Below are 24000 nucleotides of genomic sequence, written 5' to 3'. Positions count from 1 at the left end.
TTGTTTGATTTGACTTGCTTTAAGTTGAGTTCCTGTTCGAGGGAACCCTGGGTGCGGATTGACTGCTGAAGTCGCTGTTGCGTGATGTCACTGGGGATGCCCTCTTGCGATTGGTTGGTTTCTCTGTGACGTGATGACGCTCTTAGGAAGTCTGTTTCGGATGTTAACGTTTCTTTAGAAGTTTGACTGAGTCTTGATAGTTGTTCAATGCTCGGCCAGATGTTAATGGCTGGAAGTAATGTTTCATGAATTTGAAAGAATAACTTGCAGTTCAAATATGAGTGTAAGTGAATCAGATGTTGATTCAGTGATTCATAAAGGGAAACATGTATAAAACTGATTTAAAATCAGCCATTGTGTGAACGATCAAATAAACAAAAAGGCTCATAAGTCTACACTGCTTGTTTTTGCACTCAGGGTTTTCTTGCCTTCACTATTTTTTTTTTTTTTTTTTTTTAGAGTCAAAGGTCCTTTTCTAGTTTTGTCTGACATGAATGTCTCTCTCAGACCGAAGTGATTGTGTGTGAGTTTCTCTCTATGTATGCGACAGCTCTGATTTCTCTCTTGTCCAGCTGGGGTTTTGTTATCTCTGGTGTCTCTGCATTTACCCCAGCAGGCGATTCTTCAGCAGCGTTCGGCCTCATTGAATGAAAACTGAGCGTTTGCAGAGCCGCGTTCGCCTCATTCTCCGCGTCTTCAGTCAGATGATGCTCTCCTACACGTCTGATTGTGGAGGTGCTTCTCTTCACAGCTGGTGGCAGCGTTTGCCAGCCCAAAAACTCCCAATCTCATACCTGCCAAATCACACACAGTTTGGCAGAGCAGATATTTTCAGATCTCTATTCATACCAGATGATGATGATGATGATGGTAATCATTTTGAAAGCCCTTCGATATTGAGGTTCACAGCAAGCAGTGCCTCAAAATCAAAGCCAGACCACAAAACTGTAGAGTTCAGTAGAAGGACGGCCGATGCTTTCGAGACCGTTGTATTATGGTTTAGTGTCCTTGTGGAGGAATATGGTCTGTATTTACACTCAAACATACGTGTGTTTAAAGCTACTGGAGAGAGCAAACGCAGCCTGACTGTTTTTGACCTCACTGACTCACTCCGTCCATCCAGATGTGATGATCCGCAGATATATTGATGGACAGACTAAATTTTCAACTAAATTTGTTTATTTAAATGTAGCTAAAATAAATTGATTGCAACCGTACCTTAATTTTTTTTTTTGTATATTCAATGAATAAATTTTTTTTAGTGCACAAGTAAAATAAAGATTACTGGAGTACTTTTTACATGAAAATACCATTTAGGTTTTCCAATTTTACCATTAAATTTAATGTGTTACTTGCTTATGTAGCTGTCTGTGATATTTACTAGCAATTTATGAGTGAAAACTGTTTCTTCATATATATATATATTTTTTTTTTCTAGTGTAAGATCATGTTTTTTCAGACGTTCACACGCGGCATTATTTGTGTTTTAGAGGGTCGGCCGTTTGTGTGCTGGAGTCTTTTGAAGCGTCAGGGTTTTCCTCAGACATGTCAGTATTCATTGACCCGTTCCTCAATGTACATCGCAGCTGTGCCGTCCTTTCACAGCGCTCTGACAGTAAAGACGTGGCCACTGCCAAATCTCTTCCTTTCTGCTCATGTTTTAACCCTTGTTCTTTGTGTCTCGCTTTTGAAAGCACCGTGGCACCGTCGAGCCGATGTCACGTTCCCATTTGGTGAGTGTGAGCGATCCCCAGCCGCCCTCCTGCCAATAAAAGCCCTTCTCATGGCATGAATTAAGAGCGTCTAGACGTGAACCTGGCTCTATTCCAGGCCCTCGAGCCCCCGATCTGCTCATGAGAATGCCTGATGTTGGACGTCCATCGCAGAAGCGTTTCAATGAGACCTGCGGGAGTTTGTGTTTCACGAGTTCATAAGGTCTGCAGAGGCTTTTCTGATAGCATTTCTAAAATAGGATATTAAATGGGAAATCGGCTGCTGTGTATGGAGAAATTTAAGCATTCTGTCTTAAGCCATTAGTCTCATTCAGATTGACCGTCTGTGAGTCTTTTTGACTGATTCATTACAAGAAATTGGTTAGAGAGTCATTTGTCCATCTGTCAGACTTCTCTACTTATGGTGTAGGTTTTAGACCGATTCAAATTGAGTCGTTTTGAATGATTAATTACAAAGAATCATTCAAAGGAGAGTCATTTGTGCGTGAGACAGACACCACTGTTTACATTGTAGTCATTAGACCGATTCAAATTGTGAGTTTGACACTGTTTGTGGATCTTTTTAGCTAATTCATTACAAGGAATCGGTTCGAGAGAGTCATTTGTTCATGAGTCAGACTCCACTGTTCATACTGTATTCACTTGGACTGATTTAAATTGTGGGTTTGAATCTGTTTGAAAGATCCATTAAATGGAATTGGTTAGAGAGTCATATGTTCATTCATATTTTGAATTTGAATCTGTTCATGAGTCTTTTTTACTGACTCATTACAAGGAATTGGTTAGAGAATAGTAGTCTGTAGTCATTTAAACTGATTGAAATTGTGTATTTGAGACCGAGTCTTTGTCTGATTCATTATAAGGAAGTAGTTAGAGAGTCATTTGTTCATGAGTCAGACTCCACTGTTCACACTGTAGTCATTAGAGCGATTCAGATTGTGAGTTTGATGCTGTTTGTGAATCTTTTTCGCTGATTCATTACAAGGAATCATTTAGAGTCATTTGTTCACTACAAAGGAATCGGTTAGATTGGCATTTGTTCATGAGTTGATATGTTTATAGAACATTGCAGTGAATTTTGAGTAAATATTGTGCAATATAAATGGAAAAAGCCATGATGAAAGATGTAATTCATATATATGCATAATAAAATATGCATAGTACATAATGACAGCAAATAAGATGATTGCTGAAATTAAACACTGATTGTACACAATGTTATTCAGAATTATCAAAAAAAAAGGAAAACGGATCATATTAGTGATTAGTAGATGATGAATTAATGCTTCTGTTGACTGATAAAACTTGGCACTAAATTAAAATCAATATCTTGTAATAGATATGTGCATATTGTAGATTCTTGCAACATTTAATCAAAATATCAAAACTGGACCTTCCACTGAGTGCCACGCCCACATCTCAACATCCAATCAGCAACTGATGCAAAGAACTAAGTCACGCCCACATTTATTCTTCGTTGATAATCACTACGGGTGCTCCGATCAGGATTTTTGAGGCCGATCACAAAAAGCAGTATCTGCCGATACGATCACCGGTACCGATATTTTTAAAGCCTTCTTTTTATCATGTAGAATTATTTATAGTTTTAGACATTTATTCAGGGCCTGAATTTCATTTTTGAAAATGAGTTCCCCTCTTAGGTGACTCTTGTGAGAGGGGAGTTTTTAATTTGAGGGGTGGAGAGGGGTATTTTTTAGCCTTTTTTAAAAAATATATATATTTATCTCACCTAAACGTTTACAGTGCATTTTTGTTTTGACAATCGTGCAGTTGTTGCACAATAGCTTACACACAGCACAAGCCTGCTTTCATGAGCTGTATGTGAGATGGGCCTTTTACAGCAGGTTCACACACACTCCGTTTGCAGTGCGTATGCAGTCCATGTGTGGTACGTAAGCGGTGCAGAAGCAGCACAGACTGTGCCTTCACACAGGAGTCTGCTCCTGATCCATAGCTGTTTACTACAAACACAACATTTATCCATTATTTTGATTTCAAATCCAAATATTGTTACTTCAAATGCTTTTTCAGCATTGTGATTTTATTTTACACAGTAGCCTACAGTAATACAATCTTTCATAGTGTTTAAATGCAATAAATATAAGAAACACATTATTCAATGCTTTTTACTTTTGCATTTACTTCTAGATTTATATATTAATTTGCTCAAGCAAGACAACACATTTAAACTACTTTTCTTATCACAAACAACTTACTATTGACCGAAACATTAAGCTCTACTGCCTTTTCTTTGGCATTTAAATCTTTTTTAAGCAATCCTGTGGTTCATAAAGAACTTTGTGTTACTGTCTCCACGAGTGCCATCTATTATTGCCTAGTTTATCTAAAAGTGCTCTTTTCCTTTAAACCCAGCCAAAAAGTCATATGTGTTGACTATGAAACACAGTAGACTTGAATTATATGCATTTATGGTGTAATTATTACATTTTCACGTGTGTGTGTGTGTGTGTATATATATATACACATGCATGCATGCATGCATACATACATACAGTGGTGTGAAATCTGTTGGTCCCCTTCCTGATTTTTTTTATTTTTTTGCATGTTTGTCACACTTTAATGTTTCAGATCATCAAACAAATTTAAATATTAATCAAAGATAACACAAGTAAACACAACATGCAGTTTTAAAACATAACTGTGGTTTATCACACCTGAGTTCAGTTTCTCTAGCCACACCCAGGCCTGATTACTGCCACACCCGTTCACAATCAAGAAATCAGGAACAAATTCAGGAACAAATGAGAAAGAAAGTAATTGAGATCTATCAGTCTGGAAAAGGTTATAAAGCCATTTCTAAAGCTTTGGGACTCCAGCGAACCACAGTGAGAGCCATTATCCACAAATGAAGAAAACATGGAACAGTGGTGCACCTTCCCAGGAGTGGCCGGCCGACCCAAATTACCCCAAGAGCGCAGCGACGACTCATTCAAGAGGTCACAAAAGACCCCACAACAACATCTAAAGAACTGCAGGCCTCACTTGCCTCAGTTAAGGTCAGTGTTCATGACTACACTATAAGAAAGAGACGGGGCTAAAATGGCCTGCATGGCAGAGTTCCAAGACGAAAAGCTCTGATGAGCAAAAAGAACATAAAGGATCGTCTCAGTTTTGCCAGAAAACATCTGCAGCAGGACAATGATCCAAAACACACCAGCAAATCCACCTCTGAATGGCTGAAGAAAAACAAAATGAAGACTTTGGAGTGGCCTAGTCAAAGTCCTGACCTGAATCCTATTGAGATGCTGTGGCATGACCTTAAAAAGGCGGTTCATGCTCGAAAACCCTCCAATGTGGCTGAATTACAACAATTCTGTCAAGATGAGTGGACCATTCCTCCACAGCGCTGTAACAGACTCATTGCAAGTTATCACAAACGCTTGATTGCAGTTGTTGCTGCTAAGGGTGGCCCAACCAGTTATTAGGTTTAGGGGGCAAGCACTTTTTCACACAGGGCCATGTGGGTTTGGATTTTGTTTTCCCTTCACAATAAAAAACTTCATTCAAAAACTGCATGTTGTGTTTACTTGTGTTATCTTTGATTAATATTTAAATTTGTTTGATCTGAAACATTAAAGTGTGACAAACATGCAAAAAAATTAAAAATCAGGAAGGGAGCCAACACTTTTTCACACCACTGTATATATACATAAAATATATATATATTTCAGTTACTGTTTATTTTATGTCAAGTAACAGATGTTTTTATTATGATTTATTTTTAGTTTCAGTGTTAGTTATTTATAGTAACCCTGGCTCAAGTCAGTTCAGTTTTTTTTTTTCTTATTTGATAGTCAATCAAATGTATTTATATAACGCTGTACACAATATAGATCGTTTCAAAGAAGCTGCACATTAATAAATAGGAAAATAATGATTCAGTGACACAAACAGGGTTCAGTGTTGCTGTGAATCAGCTCTAAAATGACAAGAGTGAACAGTGATGATTAAGCTGAAATCAGTTCAGTGTTGATTCAGGTTGATACAGATGAAGCTGATATTGTATCGTTTGTGATATTGCAGTGTTTGTTGTAGTGTTGGAGTGTCGGGGTGTTCTTGTCTTCTCTCAGAGCTCGACTGATGCTGCGCTGATCGTGGCTCATGAAAGCGTCTCTGCTGTCCTGCGGAGGTGAGGATCTCACCTGGCCCTCAGCCAGTCATTAAGGGCTGTCAGGTGCCCGGCGCTGTGGGTCAGAGGGGTCCATCACCCCCGGGCCACTGCATAATCACACTGAATATATTCCACTGCTTTTTGGGACACTGCATCTGATTTTGGAGTAGTATGTGTAGGGATGTGCGATCTCAATATTTTCTGGGATTTTATCGATAGTTTACTGTTAATGTGCTGGTATCTTAAGGACTTATGTTGACAGCTCACTCCTAAAGTTTTTGATATTCTTCATATTATGTGTGGTGGTCAGTTTACAGCAGTGTTAGAAATTAATCTTTTCCAATACATTTAAATAGATTTTTACCTTTTTATAGGCATTTTTACCTTTTAAAAAGCAATTTTTTCCTCTAAAAGTGTGCATAAAAGTGTAAAAGTGTCAAATTCTTAAATTTAATCAGTCAGTTGCAGTAATAAGGTTTTACCAAGCAAATGAAATCAATATCAACAAAATTCATGTTTGCAATGCAGAGGAAACACAGAAGTTGCATCTGAAGTGGAATTGAGATGTGTTTTACACTGTTTAATGCAGGACAAGAATACATTTAACCTGTAGTTACAAATGCATAAATAATGTTTTCATATATTATGCATAAAAGGTTGAATACTGATATTTTAAATTATAAAAAAAAATGAACGGTTTATGTTAAATGTCAAATTTAAAACCACCAGTAGGTGGCAGCAATTAACTGTTAATAAGTGAGTCATTGCGATTGAACCGAATCATTTAAACGGTTGATTCATTCAGGAACGAAACACTGTCATGTTGCAAAACAGTGTTGTGGCTGTGTTTGGAATTATTTTTGTTGTTGAAATAGAGCACAAACGGGTAATATAAGTCTCGTAATTAACTTATTGTTTATTGAACTGTTGTAAAAAACAAAAACTATCACATTTGTAATCATGCATTTTTGAAAGAAAAAAACGGCAATCTTTGTGTGATATTGATTAACAATATGAAATTTTATAAATATATACATTGTGAAACTGGAGCATGACAAATGGCACAAATGAAGCCAAACTCATGTGATTTTTCTCAATCTAGTCTGCAGCGTGTTTCATGCATGTAGTGCATGTGTCGTTTCTCTGAGTGTGTGTGTTTAACCGGCTCTGGATTCGAGTGTTTCGAGAGAAAGCTGTGCTCTGTGTGAGTGTTTTTAAATTAAAGCAGCATGCATTCACTCCAGCACAGGAAATTGAAAACACGGCCGTATGCTTCAGCGCTCAGAGCGGCCGGATCAGACGGACAATTTTTACTTCCGCTAGTGTCTGCAGCTTAAGTCTCTCCAACAATATATTAGAGGCCATGAACGCTCCTCGCAATTCACCTCTGTAATCCACAGCAAAAGAAAATGTACATACAATGCTTTTCGTTTGACTTCACGTGATTCATGTTTTAAATAGATGGGATTCAGTATCTGTACGGTTTCCACTCGCTTTAATAGCTGAGCCCACACAACCAGCTCTGAATTCAACATTTCATATTAAAACTCCAAAAAAAAAAAAAAATTTTGTCTGCATTTTGACATTAGTCTTAGTAGAAATGATTGTGAAATTGTTATTTTTATATTATTTAGAATAAATTTAGCTTTTATGAGCTATTGATATTAAGTGAGACTCTTTTTAAAAATGTATCACCCTGTAGGACCATTTAAATATTAAATTAAATATTAAGTTAAACTAAACATTAACATTAAATTATATAATTAAATAAAATTAAGTGCATGCTAAATTAAGTGTAAATACATTTCATAAATTAAAAATGCAATTAAAAGTTAAAAATAAAATAAAATTTAAATAAAATAAATTAAGTATATTACATTAAAGTGTATATTAAATTGAGCGTAAATAAATTATATTAAAATAAAAGTAAATAAAATAAAGTACATTTTTAAATGGAATGAAATTAAGTGTACATTAAATTAAATGTAAAGTGCAAATAAATAGTTAAATTAAAAATAAATGAATTAAAAGCTAAATTAATACAATTATGTAAAATTAAAAATGAAATATTTAAAATTAGATTAAAATAAAATAAAATTACATTATTAAATTTAAAATTAAATAAAATTTAAGTATACATTAAATTAGGTATAGGCCTGCATTAAATTAAATGAAGTGTACATTATTAAAAATAAAAATAAAAAATGCAACCATACTGAGATTATTGCATGATGCGTTTGATCTGTGCGGATATTATATACAGTCAAACCAAAATTTATTTCTCACATTATCACAGTTTATTCTTTATAGTTTAGAAAATGGTAATAACATATGAGAAGAAGTGTGTCAGAACAAATTGATCTTGATAATGTCAGATAAAAAATAGAAAGGTATGTAATGAATTTGGTTGAATAGCTGTCAGATGTTAAAGTTAAGAACACAATTAGATAAAACCAATTTAGCTCAACCAATCACCAAGCAATGCTTCATTTAGTTCAGTCTGTTAGCAATTAAAGAAAAAACACTTCAGCAAAACATGATCAGGTCAAAGTGTCTGAATAATTTTTGCTCCCAAATTTTTATACATTTTATTTGTAGTCCACTGTATGAAGAGTTTTTGGGTATAATATGTCTTAGTTTACTTTATTTTGCTATCCTCACTTACATAAATGAACAATAGTGTCCTGCACCAGTAAAAAAGATCAAAAATGATATCTGGCGTCTGAATAATGTTTGGTTTGACTGTACTTCATGAGTCTGAGCTGAAGTCGCTGTAAAGTCGGAAGGTTAAGCAGGTAATCAAAGACGTCACAGTCGGACAGAAATGAAATGAATCGAGTCGCTTGCGCTCAGCCATACTGAGCCTTTCCAACGGAAATTAATTAAGTTATTAAAAAGACATGACAATCAAACAATAGGCGCTTCAATAACTCGGTCAAACAAGCCGGAGATTAAATGTAGTTTTCATTGGCCATGATAACATTTTATTACTCCGACTAACCGTCTGTCTCGAGCGCCTTCAGACTGATCCAAATCAAGCGCTTGTTTATGTGAAGCAGCAGAATGCATCACTTTATACGAGTGATGGACAGCAGGACAATAAGAGGGAATAAATTAATTGGTTTTCCTCTGTAAAATGAAGTGCTTTTGTGCATTTTGATAAAGAAATGAGTCAAAAACATGCGCTTGAGCTTCATTGATCAAGGAAATTCTCGTTTGCTTGAAGGAATTAAATCAGATTGTCGAGGTGTCGGATCAGACGGATGTACTGTGCTCTTGCTGTTGTGTTCAGAGCAAGAGTGACACGCACTAACGTATTTCTGTCATTTCTAACCGTGTTTTGACGAGAGACTGACCTTTCCATCACGCTGAGTGGCTTTCACGCGTCTGAGACACATTCAATGACAGGATGTCTTGTGTTAACTCTTTTCTTTGTCTTACTGAAGTCCTTCAAGGGTTTAATAGCACAGACTATAGAGGGATTGCATTGGGATCCCACGCAAATCTCGCTGGTTGCTCCATACAGCCAGGGTTGCCAGGTCTTCATTTTTATGACTTTTTATGTTTTCAGAGCTGTTAGAAACTCAATAAATCCATTGAGCTCAGTTGCTTCTATTAAAATAGCTCTGTTGCTGATTTAATAGTGATGAGAGAATTATACACAAATCTTGTGAAGTGATGGTCGTGTGGATTCAGATGCTCTTATTAATGACGTTTATCATATCAATATTATCATCCAGACGGCTGGGTGTCTGCCGATATCATATCTTTCCAGATACATCTGATTCTGTTTGGGTTCAGTCCTCCTCCTAGACTGATTTATGAATGATTTATGAATTTTAAAGTCATTTATGATTCAAGAGGAGTACAGAATAGCCATAAAAGCTATGAAAATATATCTCAGATGATGTGATCTGTAGGTTGTTTCATATAAGAATCAGCAATAGTTATTTAGTTTACGTTATAATTATATTTAATTAAATGATGATAATAATAATTATTATTAAAGTTATATTTGGGTATATATTACTACAATAGTTCAGTAGTTATATACTATTGCTATTGTACAATAAAATGTACTTTAATAAAAATTATAATAATAATGATAAAATTATTGAAACTTTAAGGAATATCATTCAGTTTTCTTCCATATTTTTATTATTTAAAAAATATATATATTTTTATATATATTTATTTTTGTAAACTTCTGTTGTGTAGTACTTTCTTTGTCAAATTAAAGAAATTCTACAAATTTAATTAGTGTTTTATACCTTCATTTGATTACCACCTTTTTTTTGTTAATAAATTTACATTAAATCATAAAACCAGAAAGAAAAAAAACACACAACAGAGAATGTCTGAAAAATTAATAATAATATCAATCAGTCAATAAATAAATACATTTCATAGGGCACTATTATTGTAAAAATGTTAATAAATGACTAAATTGTTAAGGTTTTATTTATTAGATTGATTGGGTGTGCCTTTTGATTTTGAACATTTAAGCTATTAAAACAGAATACAGAAACAATACAATAAAGACCCCCCCCCCCCCCCATGACCTTAATGTAATTTGTGATATTTTTAATTAGTTGTTAAATTGTTTCAGTTTCATGAAATTAAAATGGAAAAAAGAAATGAAACTTTAGTTTCCACAGCAGGGCCCTGAAGAGTTCAGCTCTGTGTGTTTGTGGTGAATAAACGGTTGTGTCCCGCTCACAATTACACGCCTGATTAAAATGCTCCGCGGTCGACTCTGCTTTAATGCCTAATGTTTATTCAAACGCTTTTATGCTGCTTTGCTAGCTATATATCTATATATTTTTTAAATAACTGTGGCTAACAGTGTCTCGGCGCTCTGAATGCAGAGTGTAGTTAATTGGCGCTGCTCTGTTAATTGATAAATATTCCCCGCGGGCGGAGTGTGTGAGTGTTTGTGTTCGAGTGACACGCGTGAAGCTGACTAATGAGACGCTCTCACACACTTCACACTGACCTCTGTGTACACACACTCACTCACTCACTCACTCACTCACTCACTCACTCACTCACTCACTCACACACACTCACACACACACACACACACTCTCTCACACACACACACACTCTCTCACACACACACACTCTCTCACACACACACACTGTCACACTCTCTCTCACACACACTCATAAACACACACACACACTCTCTCACACACACACACACTCTCTCACACACACACTCATAAACACACACACACACACACAAGCTCACACCTGCACTCTCTCACACACACACACACACACACACACACACACACACACTCTCACACACACACTCACTGTCACACTCTCTCTCTCACACACACTCATACACACACACACACACTCTCTCACACACACTCTCTCACACACACACACACACTCTCTCACACACACACACACACACTCACTGTCACACTCTCTCTCACACACACTCATAAACACACACACACACTCTCTCACACACACACACACTCTCTCACACACACACACTCATAAACACACACACACACACACACACACAAGCTCACACCTGCACTCTCTCACACACACACACACACACACACACTCTCACACACACACTCACTGTCACACTCTCTCTCTCACACGCACTCATACACACACTCACTGTCACACTCTCTCTCTCACACACACACACACACACACTCACTGTCACACTCTCTCTCACACACACACACACACACTCACTGTCACACTCTCTCTCACACACACACACACACACACACACACACTCACTCTGAGGACTATATCGATTGTTTAACATCTTACTGCTGTAATATAAAACATGCATCAGAGCAGTTTAATGGTACACCTGTTTAACGAGGCCAATTCTGACCACGTTTACAATAAATAAATAAAAAACATAGATTGTTAATAGATTAAGTTGTTAGTAAACTGTGATTTGTTCGCGGCACCTTCAGCATTTCAAACTCCCATTAAACTAATATATTATGTAGGGGTGTCCCCGACTAAGGATTTTCAGTGGAATCATATGTTTAGGGGCGGAGCAGAATACATGACCAGGAGTCAAGTCAGACACAGACGTTAACACAAAGGGAGAATGTGTAACGGACGACTCGTGGAGATACAAACGGGGTAAATAATGTTATTATAGTAGTTATTAATGTTCTGCATTTCTGTTTTGAGCTGCGTGCGCTGAAGATGACCTGTAGAATGAAGCTTTTGATAGCAGGTTTTTAATCAAAGGGATTTAACTCATCATTTATCTCATAGCCTAATGTTAATATTATGACTTATAGGCACGAAATGCTCCGAATGCACATCATGAACGTGTCTCTGAATGAACTCCTTTTGTGAACTTGTTCTTCACATAACAACGTGCAGAAACACGGCAGCTAAACTCTAAAACTTCACAGCGTTTTATTATAATAGTGTTCTCATCATAATGTTATGTAAATGACGGTCCCAGTCATAGTTATTAATATTCTGCATTCATTGTTGTTTGTCCTGCTTTCACTGCGCACTGAAGAGAGAATCACCGTACCTCAATAAAGCAGGGCAACTCAACCAAACGCATCATATACGAGATAAATGATATATAGCCTACATGATATATAAACCGGCTGAAATGTTTTGAAATCGGTAGGTTGTACCCTACCTGATCGAAAAAATCCAGTCTTTCACTCTTTCGATCTTGTTAAAGATTTAAATCCCTTCTGCCAAGATGCTCCTCTGTCGGTCACGGATTATGGAAAGTGAAACTTAAATCTATAGGGTGGTTGGATTTATTCACGCATGTTCAAATATTTATTTCAAATATTTCAGATTCTTATTTACAGCATTATTTTAATAGGCAGTATATTAACTTATTGGGAGAAAACAGGTAGTTTTATGTGAAATCAAAGATTTGAGCACCCCCATATTTCCAAAATGGCATGATTTGAACACCCCACGAATATTCGACTGAGATTGGGAGTCAGGCTCCTTCTATCAAAGCATCGAATCGTCGACTATTCAGGGTCACCCCTAATGCCATGTTATGTTTATATATATATGTTATAGGTTTTATATATGATGTTTCTTAGTTCATGTCTGTAGCTTTGAGCTCATCTATATGTAATTACACTCTTAAGAGGTAATATTGATGGCATCATCTTGCACTCAAGGGCTTATCGTCCAATCAGATTCTCTCTTGAATGAGGTTATGTTTCTTATTAATAACAGCGAAACCCTGACTAGAAAACAGTGTAGAAAATCATGTTCCATGCCAGCGATATCAACTAAAACTTTTAAAATTATATATATATATACGTGTATATATATATATATGTGTGTATATATTTTTTTCTTTTATTTTGTATTTCATACTGATGTTCATTAACATGCATTGTCCCTATTAAGTAAACAAACAAACAAACTAATAAAACGAGTATGTAGAGAAGGTTGAACGCTCAGCAGTGTTCACGCAGGTCTGTTTTAGGAAGCGTATCAGTGATAATGACTCGGCATGCAGCATGTGCACTAGTTTGACTCTTGTTGGGGACATTATAGGTTTCCCTGTGATCCCCCATCAGTCTTGTAAATGACACCGGCTCGCTGGGCTTGTAAACACCTGCATCTCTCCGATGGATGCAGCACAATTAGCCTGATTAATGAGCGTCCCGCTGACCCGCATCCATCTCATTGATAAATTTATTCCCACCTCCCAGAATGCCTTTCTGCATGGTGGGTGGTGATATGAAAACGGATGATCAGCACTTTTGACGGCTGCTGCGACGCTTTAGAGACGCACGTTTGCAGCGGTAAATTGGCTGTTAGAACGGCTGCTTGTTACGAGCCCAAATAAAGTAATGAGAATGAATGGGTCGTGCTCTTCTGTAATCTATTCCTCGTCTGACGGGAAGAAGCATCGTCTGAGGAGCTGTTTGTGTGTTTGTGACCGGATCGTTCTGTCGGTCGATGTCTCGTGCTTTTATTATGACCGCATGTGCAATATTCAGATTCTGGAGACTGCTGTTTTGTAGATGGATGGTCTGCTGTCCGATGGTTTAAGCCGCTCTTTAAAGTCTGAATGAGGGGCAGATGTTTTTACTGTTGCTTTCAGTGTGTGCATATTTACAGAGACACGGACACCTGCTTTTTCTGCCGTTTATTTGTAAATCTCTGCTTGAGTGCGTTTTCTCTGCGAATCGCACAAAACCTGTATAAAAATGTCATCCCAAAATCAAAAGGAAGAAATAATAAATTATATTTTGCATAAAGAAAATGAAGCCAGTATTTGGGATCATTGATCATTTGCGTTGATTGCATTGTTGCATGATTTTAGTGATTGTTAAAAATACATTTCCCTCCAATTCTCATTGCCGTAATGCAATAACAAAACACAATCTTATTAATGTAATGCATCAGTGTTTACCGAAATAAAGAAATTTGATTTATTTAAGTGTATTGGCAAAATATTTATGCAGGATGCATACAACATTGCAGTATGTGATTTTATTAATTTATGCTATTTTCAATTAATCATAATGAAAATTATATGAAAATAATGATAGTAATAATAATTAAAAAAAATAATGTCATGAAAATAATGCACCAATGCAGATATTCTTAATTCTTAAGTCTTCATTACATTTTTGCTTTTCTTTTGTTCCGAAGAGTTTCATAAATCTCAGCAAACCGGTCAAGAAACGTCACCAAAATCAAGAGATAAGAAATTAAATGCATAAAAAATTAAACCAATATTTAGTTGACAATGTAGGCTTTTTTTTTCTTTTTTGCATTTATATTATTTTCATGGCATTTGAAAATATTTCCCTCTAATTGTCATTTGCAGTAATGCTCTTATTCAATGTAAGATGTAATCTAATGTAAATGAATCAGAATGATATAACTATAATTCAACTCAAAACAATGCTAAGGCGTCTTTGATAAGGGTCATTGATAATTGAGATTTGTTTTGTTTTTTTGCATTGTTCATGTTATTTTCATGATAATTAAGCATATTTCCCTCTGATTCTCATCTATCAAAGTGCAAAAAAAAAAAAACATTTATTGCATAAAATGTGTTGAAATTTAAAAAGCAATTTATGCATGCAATGAAGCGTTCGTTAATTTATGCTAATTTATTACAGAAACTAATCACAGTGAAAATTATATAGCTATAATATTAAAAGCGAAAAAACTCAACGTGTCATAAAAATTCTGTGCCAGTGCAAAAATTCTTAATGTTAAGGCCTCTTTTCCTAATGTAAGTATCATTTCTCAATATTGCTTTTCTTTTGCTTGTTGAGGTGAAATACGACCTGAACATGTTTCCAATCATTCAGTCACAAAACAAATGATGATTGCCATGATTTAGGAATTTTGATGAGTGGAAATAAAGGTGCGTGAACAATTAAAGCGTGTGAATTATGGCTCTGGCCGCAGTGACTCGCTGAACACTGGCAGGCGTTTGTTCTGAGCCGAATTCATGATCCAAAGCTTTAAAAGCAGCTGCATCCTCATTACTGACCACAGCCAGACCCACTGCTGTTTTACTGAGTTCACAGTGTTAAAGAGAAGACGCCGAGCTGCCAAAAACGTCCGGACCAGAGCTGCGTTCTCCATTTGAACCGATTCTCACGCTGATGAACCCATTCTTAAATCCAAAGAATCGATCTCTGCTGTTTTCAGTCGATGCATGAACAAAACTTCACAAAACCTTGTTATAATGTAGCACTCCCTGTCCAATAATCACAATCTTTGTGCATTTTTACTTTTGATATGAAACAATGTTGCAGCTTTCAAATTCTGTCAGTTTTATAATGAAAGTAAAAACAGCTTGAGATCAATGTCACATTCACCTCAGAAATCGCACTCGAGAGTCAGCTAGAAAAAATAACTCTAGAAAGAAGCAGTATGATAAATATATGCACTATACGTCAGCCCCAAATCAAAAGAAATAAGAAATTATATGTTGCATAAAGAAAATATATTATAGTGTTTATTTGTAGTATTAAGTATCATTGATAATTTAGATTGTTTTGCATAATTTCTATGATAAACACATTTCCTACCAATACTTATTGCCATAATGCAAATAAATAAATAACATTAAATTAATGAATGATCAGTAAAATTCTTATTTATTTATTTATTTATTGGCAAAATATTTATACACCATGCATACAACAATGCAGTATGTGATTTAATAATTTATGCTGATTTAAATGAATCATAGTGAAAATTGTATGAAAAAATAATAGAAATTATATATTAGTATATAATTAAAACATATAACACATAATAATAGAAATATATTAGAAATAACAATCATTGATCATTTAGCTTTGCATTGCATTGTTTTGCATACTTTTCATGACAAAACATATTTCCATCAAAGTCTCTTTGTCATAATGAAAGAAAAAGTCATTTATGTAATGCATTTTTTTATTTGTTTATTTATTGGTGAAATATTCATGAACCATGCATATAAGAAACCTGCCAAGAAATGTCACAAGAAATAAGAAATTATATGTTACATAAAGAAAATGAAGCTATAGGTTCATCAATAATATTTTTTTTGCATTGTTTTGTATTATTTTAAAACATTTCCCTGTAATTCTTATTGATAGTAATGCAAAACGTCACAATATACTAATATATGTGTAATGAAAAAAATGCACCAATAGAAATCGGTCTGAATGGTGAAACTTGTCTCTATCCAGCCCCAGTCCAGAGTGTGTTTGTAGAGTGCAGAGGTCACTGAGATCTTCTAGAAGCTTCACATTCCCCTGATGTCTGAGAGAGAGTCTTGAGATGGATGAGCTGCTGGTGTATGTCCTCCGTCTTACTCTCGTTCGCTCAGATGACCTTTAAGATACAGAAGCGGTGTGATGTACGGACTGAAACACCAGTCTGTTTTCACATCAGAGTGCTGTTTAAATAAAGCCTCAGAATCCTGGTCTAGAAGCACTGACCCTGCCGGGTGATGGAGGGGACGCTTCTCTTATTGAGTTTGTTCAGACATTAGTCGCATCATAGATTCTATTTGTTTCTGTAACGCCGGGGGAATTTGATTAAATGCATCTTCCTTTTGCATAAGGTCAGAGGTCAAAGTGAGGAGACGAGCTGATTGGATGTAAGATTCAAATTTCCTTAAGTTCTTTTATGCGTTTAAGCAATTAATCAATGCAATATTCTATTCTATTCTGTTCTTATACTATATTATATTATGAAAATTGATAATATATAATTATAATATTTACAATATTGCAACTATAACAAATGTTAGAACTTCCAATCCATTGAAGTCCAAAAGTTCAGTGCTATCATATATCATATCATAATTATGCATAATATTAAAATATATTATAATTACAATATAAATATTATTGCAATTATTGCAATTTTTATATAATTATTGAATGTTTAAGTCTATTAAAGTCTAAAGATGTTAATTTTTTTTATTATTCAGTGCAATATTTGAAATAATATCGAGAATAATATAATAATATAATATATTTTGATTGCTTCTGTTGTCCTCATTTGTAAGTCGCTTTGGATAAAAGCATCTGCTAAATGACTAAATGTAAATATATGCAATTTTAATGTAAATATTATAGCTTAAGTCCATTAAATTGACTATTTAATTTCATAATTCATGTTTCTCATCTTAATGTGATTCTAATTGTTATCAGTGCATGTTATTGCGCCTTTCATTAATAATAATGATAATAATAACTTACTCTGCCACTGAAATGATTTTTCATTTCTGTTGATGTAATCTAGGCTGCACATCATGGAAAAATGTTAACCATTTATATTATAGCAAATGTTTCATGTTTCAATCAAATTCCACTGAATAAAAAAATGTTAAATGTGTTTCTGAGTGTTTCTGACATGCATATGTTTATGTCTGTGTTATTGTTTTATGACATTCCTGTTTTAACTTTAATAGAATGAACATGTTCAGCATACTGAGGTAGAAATAAACACAATAAAAATCATAAAGTCACAGCAACAACCTGACAGAAGATAGTAATTATGATTTGTATGATTAATGACAGTGAGAGCCTGATATCTCTGTGATATGCAGTTATGACTCGTTAATATTTAATTAACTGAGGTGTGTCTCAGGTGTGTGAGAATGGGCTATTTTACTGATTTTGGTCGACTGATAATCCTGCTTTGTGTGTGTGTGTGTGTGTGTGTGTGCGTGTGTGCGTGTGTGTGTGTGTGCTCAGGAATTTCAGTAATGATTGTCATCGTTGTCCAAAACATTCAGTAGATTTTCAGAAAGTGAATCATTGATGAGCAAAAAACATATTTCAGTGTGTTTGAAGTGAAATGAAGGCCAAACAGGTTTCTGCATTTTAACATCAGTTATTTGTGTATCTGTTTTTTATTTATCAGTACATTTTGTTCCTCATTTTTAACATTTTTTTTTAAATCTTATAATTTTTTTAAACTTCTGAGCCGTGTGTCATTTGACTTGATCTGTTATTTACTAATTTTTCATCTAATATTTATTTTTTTATAAACTTCTGAGCTGTTTGTGTGTGTGTGTGTGTGTGTGTGTGTTTGTGTGTGTGTGTGTGTGCTATTTGATTTAATTTGTTTTATATATAATTTCTTAAGTGTTTCTTTATACATAATATATAATATTATACAATATATAATTTCATTCATTCACTTATTTATTTGACATCTGTATTGTTTGAAATTAGCGCTTTTTTCTTTATACATGTAATATCTATAAAATTTTGTTCATTCATTCATTTGACATTTCCTGTATGTCTTGTTTCAAATTAGGGCTTTTTTCTTTGTACATATACAGTATATAAAATTGTATTTATTTGTTTGTTTATTTATTCATTCCTTCATTCATTTATTGATTTGACATCTCCTGTATGTCTTGTTTGAAATTAGGGCTTTTTTCACCAGAACTGGTTCAAGTGCTTGTTCCAGAGAAAACATAATGCATGCAATGTTTAGGAGATTGTGTGTCTTTGTGTTGACGTGTGTGTATTCCTCTGTGTTTGTCAGGTGACAGATAAGTCGGTGCAGGCGTTTGCAGAGAACTGTCCGGATCTGCGGTTCGTGGGCTTCATGGGCTGCTCTGTGACGTCTCAGGGCGTCATTCACCTCACCCGGGTAAGAGCGGATCCTTACGTTTGAAGCCACTCACCTGCTAATGAGCAGCTTTGATTCCAACACGTCCCTCCAACTTCACAAAGACAAGATATTTTTATTTTGCGTTCGCTTTTAAATCTCATTAATGTGTAATGAGGTGATTCGTTGAAGATCCAGCACACCCTGCTGTTTGCACATTAGCATGCTAATGAGAGAAAGTTATCTTCAGCTCACCGGCAGCAGAAGAGCTGCTGTAATTGCCTGCATGGAAACGGTTAGCTAATGATATTCTTGCTTTTTGTTTTTTGTTTTTTGGCCCAATTTTTCCTCACCGGCGTCTTCTGGAGACACAAACTAGGCCATCAGGAACCTAAAATTCTGTCAAATTATTCTGCCATACATAATGACAAAATCATACATACAATATTATATTACAGTGTTGATTATTAAACATTATAACTCAGTCCAAATGTTATGTTGGTTTAATTATTTAGTGCAATATTTTAAATATGTTATAATAAACTAGTCCTGTCAAATGATTAATTGCGATTAATCGCATCCAAAATAAAAGTTTTTGTTTACATTATATATGTGTGTAAACTGTGTATATTTATTATGTACATGCATGTATATATTTAAGAAAATTTTTATGTTTATACATTTAAAATATTTATATATAATGGAAATACATGGAAATATTTTCTAAATATATGCTGTATGTGTGTGTATTTATATATACATAATAAATATACACTGTATACACACATATAATGTAAACAAACTTTTTTTTTTTTTTTTAATTTTAAAAATTTTATTTTTAAAATTTTTATTTTTAAGGTATAAGTCATTTTATTTTGTGCTTTTGTATAGTTTTTTTGTTTTAGTTTTAATTTTAGCTTCAGCTTAGTTTTTAAACTTTTCCAAGTTTGTTTATTAATTGCCATACTTCTATAGTTTTTATTAATATTTAATTAATTTTTATATAATATAGAATATTTTTATTAATAGTTTTTATTTTTATATTTTCTGTTTTCATTTGACGTTTTTGAAGTTTTAAATTAATTTTTTTTTAATGTTTTTCATCTAATATTTATATTTTATTTTATTTCAGCTTTATTTCACTTGATCAAGACGATTTTTAATCATTTTAGTTTTAGTTAACAATAAAGGTTCCATGCACACAGAACTAGTGCAAACTACACAAGTATGCATGCTACAGACTGCATGAGTCATGTATGCATTACGAATCATTTTAAAGATTCAGTTCAAAGGAATCATTTGTCAGTGTTCTATCGCTGATTCAGTTGTCGTCCAGCAGTAATGCATGTTGGTTCCTGAAGCGAATCTCTGTCTAAACTTTCTTCAGGACTGAGACGGCTGACTCTGGTTCTGCAGCAGCGGGAGTTGGTAAAGATATCATTACATTATACAATTCAGCTGGTGGCATCAGCAGGCACAATAGTTATTTAAATGAAGTCCCAGCTCCGTCTCTCCTTGGACACACATTTCCATTTCACTCCTCTTCAGAGCTGCGAATGTGAAATTAGCGGCTTCTCCACCAGAGGGACGGTTTTTATTCAGATCATCAAAGCTCCGGGCCGTTCTCAGGTGTGGGTTATTTTATAAAGCCCTGAAGAGAGCCGCTCATGAAATAAATCAATCTGAGCTCCGAGGAGGAGAGCGAAGCGTGCAGAATGTGAGATGACGACTCTCTCAAACCGAGGAAACTTTGTCACCTGATTGCTTTAGTTGCACCTTTTATAACGCCGATGGCTTTATATGATCAAGTGTTTTCAAACCGTCTCGTTGAGTTTAACATCCTCCTGCTGCTTTTACACCCATCATGAGAATTTTGATTATTTTTTAAAATAGTTTTCATTTGAATTGTATTAGTTCGTTTTTTTATGTGCTTTAATTTTTATTTATTTGGTTTTAATATTTCTATTTAATTTATTTTATTTTTTAAAATAGCCATTTTAAGTTTTTCTCATTTTTCATCTAATATTTATCTTTATTTTATTTTCAGACGGCTCTCTTAAATTGAGGAAAACTTCAAGACCCGATTAATTTAGTTTCTAGTGCCATTGCAATACTATTATAGTTTTCAGTTGTATTAGCTTTGTGTGTACTATTAAAAGCCAATTCAAAGCATTAATATTTAAAATTTAGGTTTTTGGTTTTTATTTGAAATATATTTTAAATTTTAGTGATTTTATTATCTGCTGCTGTCCTCTTGTATTATTTTTTTTCATAATATTTAAGTTCATAATAATCCTATCTATCTATCTCTCTATCTCTCTCTATATATAATGAAAAAATATTTTATTTTGAAGTAATACAGTAATAATATAACTAAAATTAAATAGACTAAAATTGTTATTATTATTATTATTAACACTGTCCGTTACATATGCAAGAACACACTGTGCACTAAACTAATAAATAAAATGTAATAACTTTATAGACATTACAAAAATTAAATATTTTATATATTGTTAATTAATTTAAAAATGTTAACAAAAACAGTATAGTAATAAATACAATGTTATAAAAAATTATATAGACACACACATAGTAAAACTAATAAAAATGACAAAAACAAAATTACTGAAACTAACTAAAATTCAAGTGATAATAGAAAATATAAAATAAAATATATTATATATATATTGATTCGTCATTTCAAAATATTAATAAATAGGGTGAGTTTTCCGTTTCAGGAGAGAGCTGATTTATGAGACGTTCAGATGCGTTCACGCAGCACATGCTCTTTTTATTTCTATATTTATTTGTGTATCGTGTGTCAAATCTGGCTGTTTTTCCGGCATCTTATGCATTAATGTTGTATTTCTACAGAGCTTTGTCATCAGCTCATCCTGTGTGGATGGACAGATGCTGATGTTTGGATGAAGCTCATTGTTCATTTGTCTTCTGTTAATGTCGTATTGTGACGTACTTCTCTGATCTGGATCAGTATGTTACCGTACGGCCGCTGTGAGGATATGAATGGCTGCATTGATGTGTGATTATGGCTCGAGTTGAGTCTGTTTCTCACTCGCTTCTGTAACCCCTCAAGATATAAAGCTGCTCCTCAGAGGTCAAAGGTCACTCTGGATAACGGACTGAAGGAGATTTCCTCGGTCTGAAGTCGTCACGTGTTCCCGAACGATGATAAATGATGTTATATCTGCGTTTGGAATAATAAAGAAGTCTTTAATGAGATTTCTATTATTTACACCCGGGCTGTTAAACTCATTTCAGGTCAAGCTCCAGATTGGACACAACGTCAAATTATGCTGGACGTTTTTTTAATTTGTTTAACCGCGGTCTCCTCGGTCCAGAATAATCAATATTGCTTTAATAATTAATATTAGTGTAAAACAAACACATTTCCTTCACCAGAGACCTTTAGATCACACATAGGACTGAGCTGAACGCCTCGGATTAATTAAACGTGTTTAAGGCAGTATTAATAAGAGAAAAACCTCAGTTTTTCAGGTAACTTCAGTCGTTTTAATGAGTAAAGAAGCAAAAACTATAGAAAGAGAATTCAACTTATGACATCTGGTTTAGCAGCTTCATTCTTAGTGTTTTAACCCTTTAAAGAGTTTATTTCTTCATCAGGTTTGTATAAATGTGTCTCTGCATCAGTGTCTCAGCAATGGATGCTCTGCAGTGAATGGGTGCCGTCAGAATGAGAGTCCAAACAGCTGATAAAAACATCACAATAATCCACACCACTCCAGTCCAGCAGTTAACATCTGGAGAAGACAAAAGCTGAAACAAATCCAGCATTAAGACGTTTTTAACTCAAATACCATAGAGTCCATAATCCATAAAAATAGTAAATGTGAACTATTAGCTTGAACTATTTTGTGCTGCCTGTGTGTGATTTTAGTGTGTTGTGTGTCAAAACTGTATTTAACACTGTAAAACCTGACTTGTGAAATAATAGGCAGATTATTATTTTTTTTAATATAAGTTTATTGAACCTTTAGTCCAAATATTGGCGCATAAGGTTTTTTTTTGTTGTTTTTTTTTATTGAGTATCATATTTGATCCATCAGGCTTTTATGGCTCATATAGTCTGATATAGTGAGAAAATAGGAGGACAAAAGCAGCTCAATTTTATTCAGAGACTTAAACTGAGCAAAAATATGAATTTGCTGCAGATGCTGATATTTTTATGATGAAATTCTGCTGTTTGTAATGTAAATCAATGAGATCTTTGTAACAGTACAGCAGATAATTATATAAAATGATCTAAATATCAGCAGTCACTCTATCTCTCCAGTAATATGTCTCAGTAAGATGAGACTGAAATGATCCAAACATATAATGCAATGCTGATTGAGAGATGAAGAAATAAACGCTCCTCAGAAGATGTGAGATGAAGATCATTCCTCCGCTGAGGAACACAGAAAGTAAAGCTTCTGGAAACAAACGCTCCTCAAAAGATCCTGATGATCAGATTTGAGACTAAAAGATGATTGATGGAGAATCAAGTAAAGCTGAGCTGCTTCAGTCCAGTAAGTGTTCATCTGGAGATATGACTGCAGTTATTCTGACCTTTACTTGATAAAATCAGTCAAGATTTGACACGAGAAGCAGCAGCTGAAGCTGGACGCTTCTACAATTACACTAAAAGAGCTTTTACTGGATAAAACACTCTAAAGTATCAGTGAGATGACAGAAGTTTTACCGTGGGTAGTTTGACCTCCGGCGCTGCAGGGAGTGTTTGTTGAGCAGGCCGGGAGCCGAGTGAATGTTTCTGCTTTTATTAAGCTCAAGAGCACAACATGCAGACGCTCGCTGTATGATCAGACCACATCACACACTCGCTGCTGCACACACGTCAGTCAAAGCCTGTAATTGTGAGGCGTGAGTGTTTTCAGTGATGAAATATGTCTCCTGTGACTGCAGGTGCTGATCACACGATTGAAGTACTGCCATTTAGGGCTGGCCGATATGACAATATTATCGTACATCGACGAT

General features: G+C 34.6%; 1 protein-coding gene across 2 annotated transcripts in view; it reads left to right on the top strand.

The window, feature by feature from the left end:
- LOC306849605 (F-box/LRR-repeat protein 17-like) overlaps window positions 1-24000 on the top strand; it is a 211866-nt gene that overhangs the window by 53913 nt on the left and 133953 nt on the right. For both annotated transcript variants that reach the window (XM_079384768.1, XM_079384769.1), the window contains exon 6: window positions 18919-19026. In XM_079384768.1, the coding sequence (XP_079240894.1) occupies window positions 18919-19026 (108 nt within the window). The remainder of the gene's footprint in view (window positions 1-18918; window positions 19027-24000) is intronic.

This window comes from Barbus barbus (assembly GCF_936440315.1).
Source record: "Barbus barbus genome assembly, chromosome: 29".
NCBI lineage: Eukaryota > Metazoa > Chordata > Actinopteri > Cypriniformes > Cyprinidae > Barbus > Barbus barbus.
Note: the sequence above shows the minus strand (reverse complement) of the source record. Positions and strands in the feature narration are given on the sequence as shown.